The sequence below is a fragment of the Lissotriton vulgaris genome, chromosome 10 (genome assembly GCF_964263255.1).
Source record: "Lissotriton vulgaris chromosome 10, aLisVul1.2, whole genome shotgun sequence".
Lineage (NCBI taxonomy): Eukaryota > Metazoa > Chordata > Amphibia > Caudata > Salamandridae > Lissotriton > Lissotriton vulgaris.
In genome coordinates this window covers 279,947,307-279,969,373 of record NC_141698.1, presented here as the reverse complement: position 1 = coordinate 279,969,373, position 22,067 = coordinate 279,947,307, and the positions used below count along the sequence as shown (strand labels likewise).

The following is a 22,067-nucleotide window of genomic DNA, read 5'->3' as shown; positions in this document are numbered from 1 at the left end:
AGTTGTGTCAAATTTAGGAGGCCAGCCAGGGGTGGCATAATACATGCTTCAGCCCCTGGTAGGCCCTGGGTACACCTATGCCCTGAGTTACAGGGTCTGACAAGGTGGCCCAGTCCCAATTGGAAATGTACCTAAGGTACATGGAATCCATTTTACAGAGAGAGCAGTAAGCCTGGGGTCCTGATTGGCAGGGTCCCTGGTCGACTATGTCAAAAAACCAGCTAAAACACAGGGCAAAAAGTTGGGGGCAACCATAGTCAGGAGGTACCTTCCTACACTACCCTACTCTACTTCCCCACTTGCCCTGAGTGAGTGACCAGGAGCTCAGCTCCCACAGCCGAGTGGCCTGCTTGCTTGCAGCCACTAACCGAAGGCCCCTACCCTCCATTGGATTGCATTGGGCCTACTCTTTCTGCACCTGGCTGCCCCAGTGCCGCTGAGTGTGTAACTACTATACCTTTCCGAACCTGGGAGACCCCTGAGTCTATGCACAGAACCTTAACTTAACCAGTCGAATACTCGACTGGAAACCAATAACTCACTTTCCTGCCATAGGATAACATTGAGTGGTTTGACTCGAAAAATCTTCTGTGTGAAGTTTTGAAACTCTAAAATATTCCTATAAAATCAGCCGAGTAACTAATTTCGAGTTACTCACCTGGAATCAGGAGACGAGCCAGTACTGTACCTTTCAGCCCAGTACTGAACTGCAAAAGTAATTTTAACTGTACTTACCCATAACCTGAATTTTCTCCCATAGGAAACCATTGACTGTTTTTCTCTGAAATTTCTTTGATCTACTTTTGAAAATTACAAATATTCCTTAAAAATCGTACCAACTACTGAAACGTAATTACTTACCTGTCTTGGGTAGAGACCCCAGTACTGAACCTAGGAGTCCAGTCCTGGATTACAAAAATAACGAGAGCCTACTTTACCTGTGACTTGAATTTCCTTCCATTGGATAACATTGCTAGTTTTTCACTGAAAAGTTTCGAAGTGTCAACTTTTAAAATACCTTTATATTCTTTAAAAATCATTGCAATAACTAAAGCATTTTTACTAAACTGTTTTCAGCTTAGACACAGGACTGAATCTAGGATCCAGTCCTGGAGTTACAAAAGTAATCTATAAAGTAATCAACTGCATCTATGTAGAAAAACCCATTGAGCTCAGTGTTAAATTGTGTTTAGAATGGTGTTGCCTATTGCAACCACTGTACCTATTGTGTTTACAAAGTGTATTGCCTTTCTGCAAAGAAACTACCTGAAATCACTCATATTGAGAAAAGTAGATTTTGATACCTGTTGGCTCTAAAAATAAAACAACTATATCTTGTGATATAAAAACAAGTGGCTGTGTGAAACCTTTTGCCGACTGAGTGTGTACAACAAAAGCTTTACACTGTCCTCTGGTACTGCCTTACTGCTCGACCACGCTACCACTTTTGAGAGTATGGTCATACCTGGCTTTTACCCATGTCATACCTCTGGGGATTGTGGACTCTATACACACTGTAGCTTACTTTGGTCCAGTATGTATAGAGCCACTTTCTCACAGTCACCTGGCCCAGTTTCTATGCTGTTCTGCACCCCTTTAAAGAGGACTTTACCAGCTGGACCCAAAAAGTGTTGTCGTTCTAATTTGACCGCACTAAAGAGTTCCAGGTGGATAACCAATTCTTCTTGAGGGGTGTTGGATCAAAGAAAGGTTGTGCAGTGCAAAAGAAGACTATCTTGCGATGTGTTGCAGGTGGCAACACAGGTGTCACTGCAGAGGTTTACTAAGCTCTACTGCCTGGACAGTCTCAAATCTGCTGCAGTTGCCTTTTTGGCCCCTCTGTTCTGTTAGACTTCTTGGTCTAAACTTGTCTGCAGTCCCTCCTCCAGTGGTGGTATTGTTTTAGTATCTATACTAAGGTAAAGAATCTAAGGTTAGATGTCTATCAGATGGACAAGTTACTTACCTTTGTTAAATCCTTCTCTTGTAGAGACCTAATCTAGCCGCAGGTTCCATTCTGACCCACCCATCCTTCCTGCACTGCAAACAAGTTTTTAGGGTCAGGAGTGATCTCTTTCAGGGCCCTAGTTTTTCTAAACCCACCACTATCTGTGCACTTCATGGCTCTGTGCTCCTGGCGTGGAAAGTTTTGAGAAGTAACTGAAGCCAGCGCACAGTTGGAGCCTATGTAGATGGCACGAACGTTACTTATGGCGCAGACGATGCCTCTGAGCCGACTGACATCACCTACCAGTGGACAAGGATATTGCTCGCGCAAAGGTCTTCCAGATCCAGCGTGACGCCTGGGGTATTCTAAGGTAATTAATCTGAGGTTAGATTAGGTCTGTACCAGATAAGACATTACCGAAAGTAAGTAACTTTTCCTTTGATACTTTTAATGACTCACTTTGGTGCACTGTTCCAGAGTTAGCAGTTTACTCATTTTACTATCAGAACATGTAAAATACATGTTCTGTCTATGTGACAGGTTGCAGCCGGTCTTAGTACTTGCTAGCCCTGCCATAGGGTTGAGTTATACATAAACCGGTGGTAAGTTTGGCTTTGTCATTGTTTTAAAATGCAAAGTTAGTTCAGCAGTTAAAATGCTCTTACTGTCTGCCAATGGCAGGCTGAGAGTCTTGTTTTACTCATGTCCCACCCATCGTGGCACAACCAGTGCTGCAATCCCTCGGGGTACCCTCTTACTTACAGGTAATCTAGCTCACCCAATTGGGTAAAAGCCAATTTGACATATTGGGTTAGAGGTAGGGCACAGGCTCTGAGGTCTGGTTAGCAGGCATCAGTTCACTCTCAGTCTAAAAACCATCAGCATCAATACAAAAACTTGGGGGTTACCATAGAAAAAGAGACATATCTTTACAATTCCATATCTCATATAATCCCTGTTTGAACTCCTTTAAAGTTGTTGTTTACATCTACTTTCGTTTACAGCTATTTTCTTAGTGACCATCACGTTTGCAAAGTGATTTAGTGGACTTCAACCCTTAAGCGCGAAACCTCCATTCACCACCTCCATTCCCGACAAATTGTGTTGAGAACCAGGGCTGCCTTCCTGATAAAAGTGTAATGCAAACAGTGGTCCCCGATACTAGAACAATTAGACCAAGATTGAATAATATCTCAACTAAATTCAAAAAAGATATCACAACATTGTTTTTAATCACAACCTGTACACAATTATTCAATAAAACACTGTTCTTAAAATACATCAATATTTGATCATAAATGATGCCCCTAAAAGAAGGGAGAGGGGAGGGTGGTGATTGGATTGTGAGGGAACTTTACAAATAACAAAACAATGGTCACTTCGACCTCAATGAGAAATTGCTAATAATTAATTAATACAGACTAAAGATCACAGTTCATAAATTAATCAAACAAACTCATGCCTATCGGAACAAAATCACAAATGATGAATGGGGAGAAAGGCTCAGGATGGAGAAAGTGTCGACGTTTCGACCTAGATTGATGCAGGCATTCAGTGGGGCCCCATCAGGACAGGGAAGCAGGAGGGGCAGTAAATCTGCACCAAAAATTAATAGTTTAATATAAATTATGGTCAAATTGATCCATATTAGTCATAAAAATAATAATAATAAATGGTAGCAGAGGGAGGCAATACTGAGGGTACAAATTAATCAAAACCAAGGTAATGTGAGGAATATTTACAAGTTTAGAAATCAAAATAAGGTAAACTGCAGGTTAAACAAGGACCAACAAAAAAGGGCGGTGTCATTACCAAATCATAGATAACCGACAGCAAAATTACTTCTATGGTTATTTACATTGAACCATGTGATATAAAACAGAGGGTGCAAAGAATTATGACCAGGTCCCAAACGGGACAGTTAAGAAATTAATGCAACCTCATAGTTTGATCCAAACGATGGAACAGAAATCTCATAGTCTCAAGCAGAGGAAAATTGGTTAAGACTCGCCGGTAATGGAGTGTCGCAGATTAGGCAGCAAACGGATATGTCTGATGTACACCGTTCAATCTGTCTGTTAAATAAACAACTAGGTTAATTATCAGAACCTACACCTGACAAAAGTGGTCACCCCATTTTACTTTGGTTAATCCATCACTCTTTCCACATTTTATCCTCCACCACATTGTACTAAAGAGGGAGAAAGACTTCACAATCTTAACCTCAAAAGAGCTTTAATCGTCTACATGGTTAGAACATGTGAATTCATACTGGTTAATCAGCTCTTCGTAGGTTACAAAGATGCAAGGCAGTCCAGATTCTCTCCAGATGGATCATTCTGTGCATCAAGATTTGCTATGTCATTACTCAGAAAGAACCTCCAGAAGGTATTGGTGCTCTTTCTACTGGAGCAAAATCTTCTCTACCTGTGCACTGGCGAGAGATGTGCACGTGACAGATAAATGTAATGCAGTGATTTGGGCTTTCCTTCACACTTTTACAAAACCTTATTCAAAGGCATTGACTCCTCGTGCGCTCTGTTTTACAGGATGTAAAGCATGCATCCACCTCTGGGTGTGGGACTGCTTAGGTATTCTATTTAAAAAAGTGAGGAATCTGCAGGTAGATCTATCCATCACCTTCTCTAACAGTTTTTTTCCGATGGATACAGTATCTACCTGCAGATTCTTCACTGACCCATCCTCCTCCCCATTTAATGTTTGAAAATACTAAATAAACCTGTTCTTCGATTAATCTGTTCTTATCTATCTTTATTGCAATGAAAACTGCACCTACACTTTTGATGTTCGTTTCTTTTGTTCGCTTCAAATGCATGTTGAAAAGTAGATGGAAAGTGACATTATTCCACTCAATGAAATGCTTTATGGCTCCAGTGATGTTTCGCGGAGCCACATGCAGAGCTGTGATGGAGCCAGCGCTCCTTATTGGTGTAGTAGAGCTACCAAAAAGTCTCCGATCCAAGCTGGTTCTTGGGGATATTCAAAAGGTGAGGAGTCTGTAGGTAGATACTGTATCCACGTCAAAAAGTGTTACCGAAAGTAATTATCTTGTTCTTGAGCTTGCCATGAAGTATTTGCTGCACATTAAATGTGGTGTGCAGTTTATTAGCGTACGTGTTTTTTCCCTCATAGCTGAAGTGGTTCAAGAGAAAATGGAGACTGACATCCCAGATGAACAGCCACAAGAAAGGGTGAGTGAATGAATCTAAATGAATATTCATCATAATGTGTCAGATGTACTTGTGTCTCATTGATTCCATTCTCTTGGTTAAATGGTTGCCTTGGTTGAGGATTTTTGATTCTTGTTGCAACAGTAGATGTGGTGGCTTCTGTTTTGTAGTCTTCCTACTTGGGATTCTTCATCGTTTTACACCAATAAATAGGCCAAAAGAGGGGCACATTGGTGAGAGATCCGTTAGTTTGAGGGAAGGTAACTTCTAAACTAGGAATTCAGATTGTAAAGAAACATGCTGTTTACAGGTTTACTCCCACTTTTTGCCCCCATTTTGACTAGGGCCTGGAGAATTGGTTCTGAAGCACCCTAAGCCGTGCTAAACCAGATTCATTGCCTGTGCTCTAGCCCTTTAAATGGTGCATGTTTAATTTGTTTGTCCCCAATTAGGATGGCTCAACTTATAAGTCTGTGATATATGGTACCAGAGATACCCAGGGCTTGGATGTTGAAGAGTCTGTCGTTGACAGCAACACTAGTTTTGCAGCGTGAATCTTTCTGGATTCACCATGCTGTGCATTATTCCGCGGTCTTGTATTTGGGTCCGGAATCGTAGTCTTTTCTTTGTTTTTTTGGGTGTTTTTTTTTCGTAGCCCAGGTGGGCGTCGACGTCTCACGTTTTGGTGTATTTCGGTTACGTCGGCACGCTTCCTGCGGAAGCTCCCACTCATGGGCGCCATCTTCAGATTCTTTTTTCCGTGGTTGGGTCTGGATCGTTCCCGAAAGGGCTCTAGACTTTTTGGAGAAAGAAGAAGAAAAATGCGCATTTTTAGACGAAAAGATATTGGGAAAGACTACAGAAGACTACATCGAAGAGGACGACAAAGGAAAAGAAGAACTTCAAGAACTTCGACGTCCATCAGGTAATGCACGCTCAGGGGGCCCCCCGAACGCATGAGATGAACAACACTCCTTTCAAATTCTGCCGTAACTGCCACCACAAGTACGCGCAGAAGGATCAGCACCCGGTTTGCAACCTTTGCATACCGGTCGACCACGAGAGCGAGGACTGCAACGCCTGCTCCGCCTTCACACCGAAGACTCTTTGAGTCAGAGCGAGACAGAGGGTAGCCAACACGAACATGCAGGGCAAGGGCCAGCCACCGTCCCTTCGAGACCTGGGGCTGTCATCAGACGAAGAGGACAACGCCGCCGCCGAAGACGACGGCTACACGATCGTAGAGACCGATAATACAAAGACTCCGAAGAAGGTAGGAGACTCTACGGCCCCATGACCCCCGAGAGACCCGGAGTCTCGAAAAAAAAGGGCAAACCCTCGAAAGCGCCAACGCCGAAGACTTCGGAATCCGTGGCTACTCCCAGGCCCAGCGGATCCTCTGAGAAGGACTCCCCGGCGCCGAGAGCTGGAGAACAGCAAAAGACGTCGAAAAACGTCCCCGAAAAGGAGCGTTCGACGCAGAGGGAAAAAGACCCGAAGAGCACTTCGGCGCCGGCAAAGGACCCGAAAGTCAGCTCGGCACCGAAACTTTCGCCGTCGGCTCGACGCAGACCACGCTGCCGAAATGGAGAAAAAGAAGAGACGGCTCGAGGCCGAGATGGAGAACATCCTGCAGCGAAAGAAAGAATTCGACGCCAGGATGAGACTTCATGATCCCGACAAAACCTAAGCCACAGGGGGTCGAGATAACGGAGGAGGAGGTCTACGACATCGAAGGACAGTCTGAGAGCGTCGAGGCCTTTGACGAACCAGAAGAAGAGGAGGCCTCCTACTAAGACTATGAAAGGGACGACGACCGCAGGACGCTCCTCGGATATGCATCCTCGGAGACTCAGGAAATAGCTTGGCAAGACGTCCACACCGAGAGCCCGGAAGAAAGCGTCGACACGTATCCTTCGAGGCCCTCGCCGCCTGATGACCTTGGGATTTACAACACGGTCATCAGAAATGCAGCTTCAGTTTTCAAGGTAAAACTTGACGAAGAGAAGCAGAAGGCAGACTACCTTCAAGAGACACTGCTCCCCACACAAACCTGGAGCCATTACCTGCCCATGCTCGAAAGCGTCATGGCAAAGGGGATAGAAGCTTTCAAGGAGCCTGAAACCTGCCAAGCCGTCCCTCCCAGGACGGAGATAAAGTATAAACATTCCTCCAAGGACCCACCCTACATTGAGGGCTCAGTCTCGGCAGACTCCATTATCGCAGCCACGGCAAGGAAGAGGGCTAATGTGCCTACTACTTCAGGGCCACCTCCAGACAAAGAAAGCAGGAGAATGGACCTTGTGGGGAGAAGAATTGAACGGAATGCCGCAATGCACTGGCGCATGGCAAATTCCAACGCGCTGCTCAACAGACACCAGTACCAGATCCTGAAAGAACTGGGCCAGTCAATAGGGAACATGCCTCAGGAATTCAGGCAAAGAGCTGAAAACCTTGTCGAAGGAGGGAAGAATGTGGCAAATTCGTGCCTCAAAACTGCCCTGGACGGAACAGACACCTGCAGCAGACTCATGATGATGGGCATCACGGAAAGGAGACCAGCCTGGCTCAAGATTTCAGGCTTCAAGCCAGAAGTGCAACACAGTATCCTGAACACCCCTTTCAACGGAGAGACTTTGTTCGGGGCCCCAGTAGATGAGAAGCTCAGCCAACTGAAGAAGGATAACGAGACTGCAAGATCCAATGGGGCATTGCAGTTCAGAGGTACTAAGAGAGGCACCCTGTCACGAAGACCTAACGGGAGGGGAGGAAGCCAGCCAGGAACATCGCACCAGGCGTTCCAACAAGCCCACCAGGCAGACACAGCAAGGGCAACGAAAGCAGTCCTGGCAGTACCAGCAAAGAGGCCTGTCCTTTCGCGGGAGAGGGAATGGACGTGGACAGAATAGTAGAGGGGGACAACAGCCCTCCTCTAAGTGACTTAATCAAGCTCCATGTGCCCACCCAAGCAAAAACTCCCAGGGTGGAGCACAAACACAACAGACAGGAGTTACGCATATTAAACACCTACGAGCATGTAAGACCAGTGGGAGAAAGACCAAAGCACTTCTTCCAGGAGTGGAAGAGAATAACTTCAGACAAATGGGTACTCCACATCATACAGTTCGGGTACTGCATAAAATTGGAAGGGAAACCAACAAGCAGAAAGCCAAAAAGAAGGGCGCTAGCAAGGAAAGAGCTAGAGCCCCTTCAAGAGGAAGCAAAAGAGCTCCTGCAAAAGCAGGCCATAGAACCAGTGCCTTACAGAGAAAGGAACAACGGCGTGTACTCAACATACTTCCTGGTACCAAAGGTAGACGAAACGATGAGACCAATCCTGTACCTAAGATTCTTAAACAGATTCATAAGAACACAAAAGTTCAAAATGACCTCCCTACAAGAGATACTTCCTCAATTGCAAGGCGGGGACTTCATGGTCACCATAGACCTCAAGGATGCCTTCCTGCACATCCCAATTAACAGGGGGCACAAGCATCTGCTCAGATTCATCATCGGAGAAGACCACTACCAGTTCACAACCCTGGCGTTCGGCCTCAAATTGGCACCAAGGGTCTTCACAAAGTGCCTCGCAACAGTCGCACACACCTACGAAGGGAGGGAATACACGTGTACCCTTACCTGGACGACTGGCTAATAAAAGCAAGCTCATGCAGAACGTGCAAGCAGCACGCACAGAGAGTGACGAACACACTGATGAATCTGGGATTCTCCATCCACTGGGGGAAATCCTCAATGGAACCAGAACAAATAAAAATCTTCCTGGGAGCACAGATCGACACCTTACAAAGCAAGGTGTTCCCGAGCGAGAAGAGAACGGTAGCACTGGTGAAGGAGACGCAGCTCTACCAGAAGGGGCATTCTCGGACAGTGAGGACAGCGAGCAAAATCATGGGAATGATGGCGTCATGCATACACCTAGTGCCAAATGTACAGCTACACATGAGACCCTTACAGAAATGGCTACAGGAGCAATGGTCACAAGCTACAGGTCGTTGGGAGGATCTAGTGGTTGTAACGCACTCAGTGCAGAAACAGATGGCATGGTGGAACAGGGGGAACATAACAAGGGGGAAACCTCTGACGCCACCAACGCCAACAGTGACCATCACCACAGACGCATCCCAGAAAGGATGGGGAGCTCACATGGAGAAACTAAGAGTGAGGGGTCTGTGGACACCAGCAGATGCAGTCAGACACATCAATTACCTGGAGTTGAAGACAGTTTTCCTCGCTATAAAAGCCTTCCAGACAAAGCTGTACAACCAGAGTGTTGATCCAAACAGACAACACAACAGCGATGTTCTACATCAACAAGCGGGGTGGGACACAATCAGCCCCGCTTTCGAAGCTAGCGCAGGAGATATGGAGATAGGCCATCCCACTCAAGATAGACCTACTAGCCATACATCTACCAGGGAAGGACAATGTAGAAGCAGATTGGCTCAGCAGACCGACATCGGCATCCCACAAGTGGGAGCTCAATGCACAAGAAACAAGGAGGCTGTTCAACAGGTGGGGGGCACCGTCGGTGGACCTATTTGCAACACGGCAAAATGCAAAATGCCGAAACTTCGCATCCCGGCTGCCCGGGCAGGGGTCCCTGGGGAATGCCCTATGGATAGACTGGTCGAGGACATTTGCTTACGCTTTCCCCCCGATACCGCTGATGCACAGGTGTTAGAAATGGCGATTTCCGGTTGGCTGAGGCTTGCGCCAAAACCAGTCAGAGACCACCACTCTAAGTCAGGACAAGGGAGTTACACGCCAAGATTACCCCTGCTCACCCCCTTGGTAACGTGACACGAGCAGTAAGGCTAAACTCGGAGGCTATGTAAGTTAAGCGTTTGCACGCGCACCCAGCAACAACACCCAAGGCCCACCACAAAGGAAACTCCACACAAGGTTATATATAAAAATAGCCTTTGTATTGTACCAAACACATTAGATAAAAACACACACTTTACAATGTGCCAACAGGCACGGGCAGAATTTACAGGGGATATATGTACAGGACAGGGCCACATGGAACACTGTCAGGAATAAGCACTTTTAGAACTAGAATACTTGTTAGAATTAGCACTTAGAACATAGAACAATAATCACTGTAGCACAAAAATAGAACACGTCGAGCACGCAACCAGTAACCACTGGTAACAGGTAAGTACCACCTACGCAACCCTAACTACCTTTGGAAAATATCACGCAGGGAACCAGGACCTCACTAGCAACACCTGTACTAGGAAGAACAACCACCTAAGTATCACTACACGCTTAGGGGTATAGGCATAAGAACATTATACATGATGCATCACAACATTCAGAGGAGTATGGAAAAACACATGACGCATAAAAACACATTCAGAGGTGCAGCTAAACACATGATGCATAAAAACATTCAGAGGTGCAGGAACACACATGATGCATAACAATATTCAGAGGTGCAGGAAAGCACATGATGCATAAAAACATTCAGAGGTGTAGGAAGAACAATTGCCCAGAAATCACATAAGCCACAACCTGTGACTGTCCCCAGGCCAACTGACCTCTCTGGGGCTAGGACGCCCTGTGTCCCAAATGTCAGGGCAGGCTACAGGCAGCCAAAGAAGAAATGCGCCAGGCCTAAACGTAGCAGCTGCCCACTAAGTGCTGGGCAGCTGTAGCAACAATGGGGCCAACGTTGGAGCCTCGTGGCCCTAAATAATGAATGTCACCACTGAGGAGAGCGGCCCGCTGCCAACCGGGGCCACCCTACCATCCTAAATGCCCCCGGGACGTAGGTGCCTCGTGGGCTCAAACAACAATGTGGGCTGGGAGCCTCGGGGCTCTGAAGCAAATGGCGGCACTAACGTTGGAGTCCCTCACGGGGGACTCTAAAGACAATGGCCCCCGGAGCCCTCTCAGGGCTCTAACTAAACAAAATGCCCCAGTTGGAGGAGCCTCTCAGGCTCGGAAACAATGGCCTCTTCGTTGGAGTCCCTCTCTAAGGGACTCGGAGGAAACAAGAATGCAAAGGCCCCCAGAGCCCCGCAGGCTCTAAATGCCTCAGGGGAGCCTCACAGGCTCTAAGTGAACAAATGGCCCCAGAGCCCTTTTGGGCTCAAACTAAACAAAATGCCCCCGTTTGACAAAGGGGGCGGCCCGCTGCCTTCTGAGGCCTCTCCACTAACACACAGTACTGCCCCCGACGTGGGAGTCCCGCTCCGGGGCTCCACAAGGACAACACCAGCGATGGCTTCCCACTCACCGGCTTCTCTGGAGCGACTCCTGGTCTCGGCGGCTGCAGGGGAAGCTCTCTCTCCCCTCGGCTCTGCAACTCCTCTCCGCCTCCCGTCAAGCATCCGGCTTGCTCTCTTGCTTGGTGCAGCCAATCACCGCGCAGGGCGCCTGGCGAGCCTCCCGCATCCTCAACCAATGGCAGCGCGGCTCTCCGGGTGACGTCAGCGGCAGCTTTCCCAGCTTGCTCTCGGCCCCGGTGCTGCGGCGGTGGTTTCTCGGGGTCGGCTCCCAAGTTAGAGACACGGTCCCTGGCGGGGTGGGCACCCGTCGGGGGTAAAATTAAGGGCAAATGAGCGGGGTGGCACCCGCGCTGCAGCCAGCAAAATACGGGGAAAATGCCGGGTGGGCACCTGCTTTTAAGACCAGCAACAAGGGGGATCCCCACGCCGGGGAATCCCTCTAGGGAGGAATCGCCTGCACCAGCGGCGCAATGCGCTATTTGGAGGGGAAGGCCAGCACTCCCCAGGCACTGGCAGACCACCCTAGTCCCCTGAGGTCCAGAAAAAGTCTTTAGGCAGGAAAAAGCAAAGGTGGGGGGCAAAGGCAGGGCCCAGGGGCCAGCTCACTGGGCCCTCCAGGCAGGAAGGCTGTCCTAGTTGCGGTTCTCCTGGCGCCCCGCAGCAGCCCCCTTCAAGAAAGGATCCAGGAAGAGAACAACTTTCATGGGGACACAGCCCCTTTTTATACAGATAAATCCTTTGTCTAAAGGTGCAGGCAAGGGGTGAACCAGATACAACTGGTTCCTGAGCACTTTGTTTTGGCTCAGCCCCTCTGCCTATTCACAGGATGGGTAGGGTCATCAGTCGCACCACAGGGGGGCGGCGCCAGCATTGTGTGGAGAAAGCCCAGCCCTATTCAGGTCCAAGGTGCACTCCTCCCCAGCGTTCAGCATGCTAATCTCAACACTCACCACCGGGGCAGACCCATCCTGACTCCTGGAGCCAGGCTCACCAGCCAGCTCCAGCCAATCACAAGCCAGACACAAATTACACTAACATGCCAACTTCTAGAAGTGGCACTTTCACACTATTATTATTATTATTATTATTATTATGCTGTTTTATAACGCGCTCCATTACTGCCGGAGTATCCTGGCGCGAAGAAGAAAAGACAGAATAAGCAGCCTACCCTACACAGCACAAAAACTAAAAGGCTAGTCGAAACAAATGGGTTTTCAGCCCTTATTTAAAAGAAATAAAGTTCACCGTAGCTCGCAAGGATAGAGGGAGCTCATTCCAAGCCAAGGCGGCCTTCACCGCCACTGATTGCCTTTCCAGCCGAGAAAGCCGGAAGAGCGGGACCTGAAGCAGATGTTGAGCGGCAGAACGCAAAGGTCGCTTAGGAGAGTAGCGCCTAAATCCTTTCATCAGGTAGGCGGGGCCTTGTCCATAGATAGCTTTGTGGGCCAGGGTCAAAATTTTAAAAGTAATCCTCTGGGAGACTGGCAGCCAGTGCAGGCTCTGCAGGTGATTCCTAGCGCTGACCCGACTGGGGATATTACCCAACAGTCTGACGGTTGCGTTTTGGATCACCTGGAGACGTCTCACCATATAAGCCGGGGATCCACTCAGCAGGCCATTGGCATAGTCAAGTCGCGAGAGAATTAAAGCTCTAGCAACTGACTCTCTTGCTGAGGCAGGCAAATAGGGAAAAAACTTCCGCAACGCCTTAAGGGTCCCGAAACAGCCTCCTGCCAGCTTCTTGATATGCCCCTCAAATCGGAGGTCTTCCCCGAACCAGACCCCTAGGTTCTTGGCAAGGACATTGACTGAACCGGGCATCGGGAAACCGGCCGGCCAAAGTGCTTCTCTGAAATTAGGGGGGAATTGACCGTAGAGCAGTTTCTGATAGATACATCTGCCGTGTGGATTCCTCACCTTGTGAATATCCCCCTTGTGTCAGCAACGTTCGGAAATTTTCTTCGTAGCACGCCGTCGTGGGCGACGTCACAGGAGCACGGCATCGCGCGCGACTCCGTCTGACGTCACCGACCCCATAATAGGCCCACGCCGGCGTGATGACGTCAGTTCCCTTTTTTCCGCGTCTCCGACGCTAACGGTTTTCGGGATCTTCAGCGATACCTAGTATCTTTCTAACTAATATTTGTCACTGTTTCTCTCTTGCGACTTTGTTCCTCTCCGGAGATGTCGTCGAGGAAAACAGGCTTTAAGCCATGTAGGTCTTGTGCCCGCATGATGTCTATCACGGACCCGCATAAGGATTGTTTGTGGTGTCTTGGATCGGGCCACGACGTCAAGAACTGCGAGTCCTGTTTCAAGATGAATCCGAAGGCGCTTCGGGAGCGTGAAGCAAAGTTGCTCTTGGCGAAGGTGAAAAAGGACTCTGGGCGGCTTTCGAGATCTACGTCACGGAGGTCGAAGTCGAAGCGGAGGTCTCGGTCGAGGTCGAGATCGGTGTCGAGGTCCAGAGCAGGTTCGAGGTCTGGAGACGACTCGAGGTCCAAGGCAAAGTCGAAGTCCAGAGAAAGATCTAGGTCTAGATCTAAGTCGGCTTCCGGGCATGCTTCGAGCTCTTCGAGGAGAAAACATAAGAGGAGGAAGCACAGTTCGAGGCATCATTCGGGGAAGGATTCCTCTGACTCGAAGAGAAAGTCTCACAAGCACCGTAAGGACTTTGTCTCTCCTTCACCTGCTTTGTCAAGAGTGGGTTCTCCGGCGCCGGAGCCGGACCCGGAGCCGGTTTCCTCGGAGCATGAAGAAGAGGAGGTGACTCAAGAACCGGCTTCGGCGGAGTCTCCTGTGAATCCAGAAGGTCAGGGTGAGGATGTGTCGGGTCGGCCTCCATTACAACATCCGGTAGGTCCGTACCCTTCCTTCCCTGGTCCTGGGCAGGATCCCTCGCATTTTCTCAATGCGATGTTTGGAGTGTATTCTAGGGCGATGTACCCCGCTGGAGCGCCTGGTGGCCCCATGGGTCCGTTATCGTACAACCTGGGTATTCCTCAGTCGTATGCCCCTGCTCCATTTATGCCTTTCATGCCGGCGCCTGTTTCACCTTGGCTCGGTACGGCTCCACCGAGGTCCACGACTCCGCATGCGGCTTCGCCGACTCCGGATCGGCCTCGCAGTCGAGATCGAGGTGCCACACCTGTTCTTGACTCTCGTCCTCCTGCTTCGGTTCCTCGAGCGACGTCGGAACCGGCTCCGTCGGAGTCGTTACCGGATCCGTCGACTTCGATTCGAATGGAGTGGTCGAGGCGAAGAGCTCAGCGTCTCCTCGAGCAAAAGGATGATGAGAGTTCAGATGTGGAGGAAGGCGAGCTTCCTGATCATGGTGATGACTTCGAAGAGCTTCGGGATGCTAGTGGTCTGGAACTCTCTCCCGAGTGGGGTCTGCCTTCGACTTCTGATGCACCATCAAGGGACGTGGCTCCTTATCACGTGGTTATTAGGAAGGCTGCTGAGCTTCTTAACTTAAAGCTGCCCACGGTGGAGTACAAGCCCAACATTCTCACGGAAGTCCTGCATTCTCCATCCTCAATTGTGGAGCCAACTTTGCCGTTTACTGATGCCTTGTCAGATCCAATTAGGGAAATTTGGAAGAGGCCGTTGTCTGCTCCTGCAGTTTCAAGGGTTATTGCAAGGCGTTATAGGGTGGCTCCTGATGACCCTGCATTTCTTTCTACGCATCCGTCTCCGGAAAGTCTTGTGGTTCAGGCGGCTTGTTCTAATAGGGCGGCAGGCTCCTTCCCTCAAGTGCCTGCTGACAAAGAGTCTAAAAAAGTGGATCAGGCTGCGAAGAAGACTTTCTCTTCTGGGAGCATGGCTCTAAAGTCGTCAAATGCCACTTGCCTTCTGGGTAGATATGTGCACGCGCTGATGGACTCAGTGAAGCAGCTGTCACCAAAACTTCCTGAGGTGGATAGAAAGAACTTTGATGAAGTCATCTCTGACACTCAGGCTGCGGCCCGCATGGTCATCCAAAGCGGCATGGACACTGTGGATTCAGTTGCCAGAATTATGGGCTCATCCATTGCAACTAGGAGAGCCGCATGGTTAAAGTCATCTGACTTCTCAGCGGATGTACAATCTACTTTGTTGGACTTACCCTTTGAAGGATCTGGCCTTTTTGGTAAGAAGGCAGATGTGGCCTTGGAAAGGTTTAAAGACAGCCGTGCCACTGCGAGATCGTTGGGTCTGCAGCCAGAAAATTCAAGGGTTTTGGAAAATCTACTTTTCGTCCCTTCAAGCAGGGCCAACAACAGCAGCAGCAGCAGAACCCTCTATACAAGTCCTATAGAGGTAGACAGAGGGGTCGTGGTCGTGGACGTCAAGTCTCCTCTTCCTCCACTTCCTCCAATAATGCCCAACCCCCACCCGCATCAGCAAAGCAGCCCTAGATCCACCATTCTGGATCATGTAGGGCCAGTAGGGGGTCGGCTTACTCACTTTCTACGAGATTGGGAATCGGTTACATCAGATCTTTGGGTTCTCAATCTCGTAGAGAATGGGTATGCACTTCCTTTTCAGGAGTTCCCTCCCAATTACCCTCCTTGCCAAGGTTATTGCTCGGAGGACCACCTGCTTCTCCTGCAGGAGGAAGTCCTGGCTCTGTTTCGAAAGGGAGCGATAGAGGTGGTTCCAGAGCAGGAGAGGGGTCAAGGGTGCTACTCCCGGTATTTCTTGATTCCCAAGAAGGATGGCAGGCTTCGGCCTATCCTGGATCTCAGGGTTTTGAACCTCTATCTCAAACAGGAGAAGTTCAAAATGCTCACCCTTGCTCAGGTTCTTCTGGCGCTGATGGAAGAAGACTGGATGGTGTCGATCGACTTGCAGGATGCGTATTTTCACATCCCAATCCTGAAGTCGCACAGGAAGTATCTCCGTTTTACGGTGGGGTCGCAGCACTATCAGTTTGCGGTCCTCCCGTTTGGACTTACTACTGCGCCTCGAGTTTTCACCAAGGTGATGGCAGTGGTGGCGGCGCATCTCAGGAGGTCAGGGATTCCTGTATTCCCTTATCTAGACGACTGGCTGATCAAAGCGGAGTCGCCGGAGATGGTGCTCCATCATCTGCAGGAGACAACTCAGTTGTTACACAGGTTGGGTTTTTCGATAAACGTACCCAAATCTCACCTGGTGCCCTCCCAGCGCAACCTGTTCATAGGTGCAGTACTGGACACTTCTGTATGTCGTGCATTCCCTCCACCTCAAAGGATTCGCGACATACAGGAAATGATTCCTTTGTTTTTTCCTGGAGCGGTCGTTCCAGTCCTGAAGGTCCTTCGTCTGCTCGGTCTGATGGCTTCTTGCATTCTGTTGGTCAGTCATGCACGCTGGCACATGCGGGCGCTCCAGTGGTGCCTCCGCAGGCAGTGGTATCAGCACAACGGAGATCTCAGGGAGTCTGTGAGGATCTCCAGAGATACTGCAGCGGACCTGTCCTGGTGGGGCGTGGAAGGCAATCTGTCACAGGGAAAGCCTTTTCAGCTACCTCCATCAGTGGCCACAGTGATATCGGATGCATCCACTCTCGGGTGGGGTGCTCATCTGGGAGACCTGGAGGTCAAGGGTCTTTGGTCTCCGGAAGAAAGGTTGTTTCACATCAACCTTCTGGAATTGAGGGCGATACGTTTGGCGCTCAAGGCCTTCCTCCCTTCCCTTCGCGGTCGTTCGGTTCAGGTCCTAACGGACAACACGACCGCGATATGGTACATCAACAAGCAGGGAGGAGTAGGGTCGCAGTGTCTCTGCAGAGAGGCTCTGCGTCTCTGGTCCTGGGTTCAGGACCATCAGATTTGTCTGGTGGCAAATCATCTGGCCGGGGTTCTGAACGTGCGTGCGGACAGTCTCAGTCGGCAGTTTTCTGCCGACCACGAGTGGAGGCTTCACCCGGAGGTTGTTCGCAACATCTTTCGGATGTGGGGGACTCCTCGGGTGGATCTTTTCGCCACTCGCGAGAATGCTCACTGCCCTTCATTCTGCAGTCTCCAGTATCCGATGCAAGGAGCATTGGGGGACGCGTTTCAGTTGAGTTGGGAAGGTCGACTCCTTTACGCGTTTCCCCCCATACCTTTGATTCCTCGGGTTCTGAGGAAGATTCGTCAAGACCGGGCCCAAGTCATTTTGGTCGCCCCGGATTGGCCGAGAAGGGTGTGGTATTCGGACCTACTCCACCTATCCTCTCACCAGCCGCTCCGTCTCCCTCACAGGGCAGACCTCCTCTCTCAGTTGGAGGGGCAGGTTCTACACCCCCACCTCCAGACATTACACCTTCATGCCTGGAGATTGAACGGGGCAACTTGAGTTATTTTTCTCTCCCACACGAGGTGGTGGATGTCATTCTCTCTGCCAGGCGTGACACCACTAAGTCCATTTACTCCTATAGGTGGACAAAATTTGTTTCTTGGTGCAGGGAGAGGGATATTGACCCTTTGAGGGCTCATTTGTCTAATATTTTACAGTTTGCCCTTTATCTGGCGCGGCAAGGTTTGGCTGTGTCCACGGTCAAGGGCTATCTTTCGGCTTTATCGGCGTTTCTATGTTTGCCGGATCAGCCTTCTCTCTTTAAGTCTCCGGTGGTTGTGAGATTCTTGAGGGGTCTTGTGAATATGTTTCCTCCTACCCCTTTTATTATTCCTCAGTGGGATTTGAATCTTGTGCTGACCTTTTTAATGGGTTCTCCCTTCGAACCCTTGCACAAGTGTCCATTGAGGCTTCTCTCTTTTAAAACTATTTTCCTCGTTGCAATCACCTCGGCAAGGAGGGTAAGTGAGCTTCAAGCTCTAAGTTCCAAACCCCTGTTCCTGACCATTCATGCAGAAAGGATGGTTCTTAGGACCAGGGCTGCTTTTCTGCCTAAGGTGGTGACTCCTTTCCATCTTGGGCAGTCCATTACCCTTCCTACCTTCTATCCTCCCCCTCACCCGTCTAAGGAGGAAGAGAGACTGCATCGCCTGGACCCTAAGCGGGCGGTGTCCTTCTATCTGGACAGGACTAAGGACTTCCGGATGGACGACCAGCTGTTTGTTGGCTTTGCTGGCTGCAAGAAGGGCAGAGCGGTGCACAAGCGCACTCTTTCCAGATGGATAATCCTGTGCATCAAGATCTGCTACTCCCTTGCGGGTAAGGACCCTCCTGAGGGTATTAGAGCTCATTCAACTAGAGCAAAGTCTGCATCATCTGCTTTGTCTAGGGGTGTGCCTGTTGAGGATATTTGCAGGGCCGCGACTTGGGCCTCCCTCCACACTTTCGCGAAGCATTACTGCTTAGATACCGAGGTGAGGAGGGATGGCCACTTCGCGCGTTCTGTCCTCCAAGACTTCCTGGTGTAGCAGAGTGGACACCCTCCTCCGGGAGTGGGGACTGCTGTGGGAATCTATTCACAAGGTGAGGAATCCACACGGCAGATGTATCTATCAGAAGAACAAGTTACTTACCTTCGGTAACGCTTTTTCTGGTAGATACTATATCTGCCTGTGGATTCCTCACTGACCCACCCGCCTCCCCGTTTGTCTACTCTGCTATACCAGGTCTTTCTGTATATATGATTATAATACTGTTGTATTGATTTGGTTCTATTTGTACTGTGTACATTGTATATTTGCATATTTGCTATCTTTGGTCCGTCCGTGTGCCTCGAAGGCACGGAAAAAAGGGCGGAACTGACGTCATCACGCCGGCGTGGGCCTATTATGGGGTCGGTGACGTCAGACGGAGTCGCGCGCGATGCCGTGCTCCTGTGACGTCGCCCACGACGGCGTGCTACGAAGAAAATTTCCGAACGTTGCTGACGCAAGGGGGATATTCACAAGGTGAGGAATCCACAGGCAGATATAGTATCTACCAGAAAAAGCGTTACCGAAGGTAAGTAACTTGTTCATTTCCGTCTTATCCACGTTGCACTTCAGTTGCGCGGAGGCTAACCAGTTGAAAACTGCGGATAAACAAAACTGAATCCGCTCGGTATCTAAGACAGCATTGGGCCAGGTGAACAACAGCTGCGTATCATCGGCATATGCGATGATTTTGGCCCCCAAATGTTCGGCAAGCTCAATCAGGGGGGTCAGGTATACATTAAAGAGAAGAGGGCTCAAGGTGGAGCCCTGCGGGACCCCAGTCATGAGGGGCTTAGCCGAAGATGAAAAAGGAGGGAGCCAAACCTGTTGTGATCGAGACGAGAGAAAGGAACGCAGCCAGTCCAAAGCAAGGCCAGCAACCCCAATGTCCGCAAGTCTAGTGAGGAGGCGTTGGTGCGGCACCGTGTCGAACGCGGCAGAGAGGTCCAATAAAATTAGAGCTGCTCTGCCGCCACAGTCCAGACACTCCCTAAATGCCTCAGAGATCTCCACCAAAGCAGATTCCGTGCTGTGCGCAGCACGGAAACCAGATTGAGCAGGATGGAGAGCCCCAGATGATTCCACAAACTCATTAAGTTGCCGGAAAGCCAGTTTTTCTCCTATTTTTGCCATAGCCGGGAGCAGGGAAATTGGGCGATAATTGGCCAGCACTTCAGGGTCTGCTCCAGCCTTTTTAAGCAGGGGAAGTAGCTTAGCTTGTTTCCATTCAACAGGAACTGTGGCTGATTTAAATGAAAGGCTGACGATATGCGTCCCTTCCTGCACCACCACTTCCGCAACCCCTGCCAACACCCGCGCTGGACACGGGTCAGAAGGTGATCCAGATTTCAAGGATTTAATCACGGCTAGTGTGTCGGTAGCAGTGGGAGGCGTGAGCTCCACTATCCGGGGAGATGAACCCTCTAAGGAAGGGGAAAGATGGAAAGAGCCATCCGGAAAGTGGCTAGAGCTAAAACTCGCCTGAATAGCAGCTATTTTTTGCTCAAAAAACCCGGACAAGCTCTCACACCATACTGCAGAAGCTGGAACCGCCCTTTGCTCAGCACAGGCAGAGAGGAAACTGTTAACAATCGCAAAGATCTCGCGACTGCTGTTGTTAGCTTTGTCAATCCGGCTAGTAAAATATTCCCCCTTAGCTGTTTTGATGCTGGCATAGTAGATTCTCTGCTCCCTCCGTAGAGCAGCCTTAGCTAAGGGGCAATACGATTGACGCCAGGCCCGTTCAAGCTTTTTACAGGCCAACTTGTGAATGCGTAGTTCGGGGTAGAACCAAGGCTTAGAACACAATCATAGACACACTAGACACAATCATGCCGCATACATCATTGCGCAGCATTTAATCACACGAGTCTGCACATACCAAACTCGCACCTGCACTCCCCACATCAGGAACTAACATGGACACATACATTCCCCATGCATTCCTATGGGAGGGCAGCCCAACCTCACTACACACACTCAGTGCGCATGCACTTTCCACTGGGACACAGTGAAAGTGCGCAGAATCCGAAAATCACTAGCACTGGGTCACCACACAGAGCAAAAAGTTTAGGGGTGAACCTGCCAGAAGCGCCAAGTCCAACAACAGGGTACTCAGCAAGTGCAGAACGAGCAACATGACCCTGATACTGGTCGCACCGCAGTGGGCCAGGCAGACATGGTACTCACAGATCATGGAGATGGCACAGAGTGCACCCCACAGAGTCGGGAGAAGAAAAGACCTACTCTCCATGCAAAACTGAGAGGTGCTGCACCCAGAGCCAGAGAGCCTGAGCCTAATAGCGTGGCTCCTGAGGACATAGAGTTTGCGCATCTGAAACTGCCAGAAAGCACCCTGAGGGTACTTCGGGAGGCACGAAGGCCCAGCACACGAAAGTGCAACGTATCAAAATGGAAGAGATTTACACTGTGGTGCAGGAGGGAAAAGCTACACAATCAGATGCAGAAGGACTCAACGGTGCTAAAATACCTCACGCACCTGCTCGACAAAAACCTAAGCTCATCCTCATTAAGATTTCACTTGGCAGCAATAGTCGCTTACACAAGAGGAGAAACATGCAAGAGTTTCTTCACATCACAGGTTGTTAAGAGATTCCTGGAGGGAGCAAAGAGGATCACACCACCAAAGAGGGTGCCGCCACCTGCATGGAACCTTAACCTAGTCCTAACGGAACTCATGAAAGAACCTTTCGAGCCAATTCACAAGGCCTCCCTAGAAATGCTGACCATGAAAACAGCCTTTCTGGTAGCAATCACCTCACTGCGCAGGGTGAGCGAGCTACAGGCGCTAACGCTACAAGAACCCTACATCCAGATACACAACGGTAGGGTGGTGATGAGAACGGACCCGCACTTCATGCCAAAGGTGGTGTCAAGGTTCCACATGAACAAGACTATACAAATACCAAGTTTCTTCCAGAAACCGGCCACAAGCGCTGAACGGGCTCTGCACACCCTAGACGCCAGAAGGGCAGTCATGCACTACATTGAGAGAACGAAGGAACACAGGAAAACAAAGCAGTTGTTTGTGTTCTTCGCTAACAGTTTTATGGGGAAACAAGAAACTAAAGGAACAATTGCGCGATGGATCGCCCAGACAATACAGTTCTGCCACAAGCGGGCAAGTCAGGAACTAGCAGTGGGGATACGTGCCCACTCTACCAGAAAAAAGGGAGCTACAATAGCCTTCCTAGCTAACGCACCCATTCAGGACATATGCCTGGCGGCAACATGGGCTTCGGTGCACACGTTCACAAAGCACTACTGTGTTGATATACAGATGAACAAGGAAGCACAAGTCAGACAGAAGGTG

General features: G+C 49.6%; 1 protein-coding gene across 1 annotated transcript in view; it reads left to right on the top strand.

Annotated features, from left to right (window-relative positions):
• Positions 1 to 22,067, top strand: part of SMARCC1 (SWI/SNF related BAF chromatin remodeling complex subunit C1) — an 810,451-nt gene that overhangs the window by 514,161 nt on the left and 274,223 nt on the right. The window contains exon 16 of the mRNA XM_086939759.1: positions 5,102 to 5,160. Coding sequence (XP_086795885.1) covers positions 5,102 to 5,160 — 59 coding nt within the window. The remainder of the gene's footprint in view (positions 1 to 5,101; positions 5,161 to 22,067) is intronic.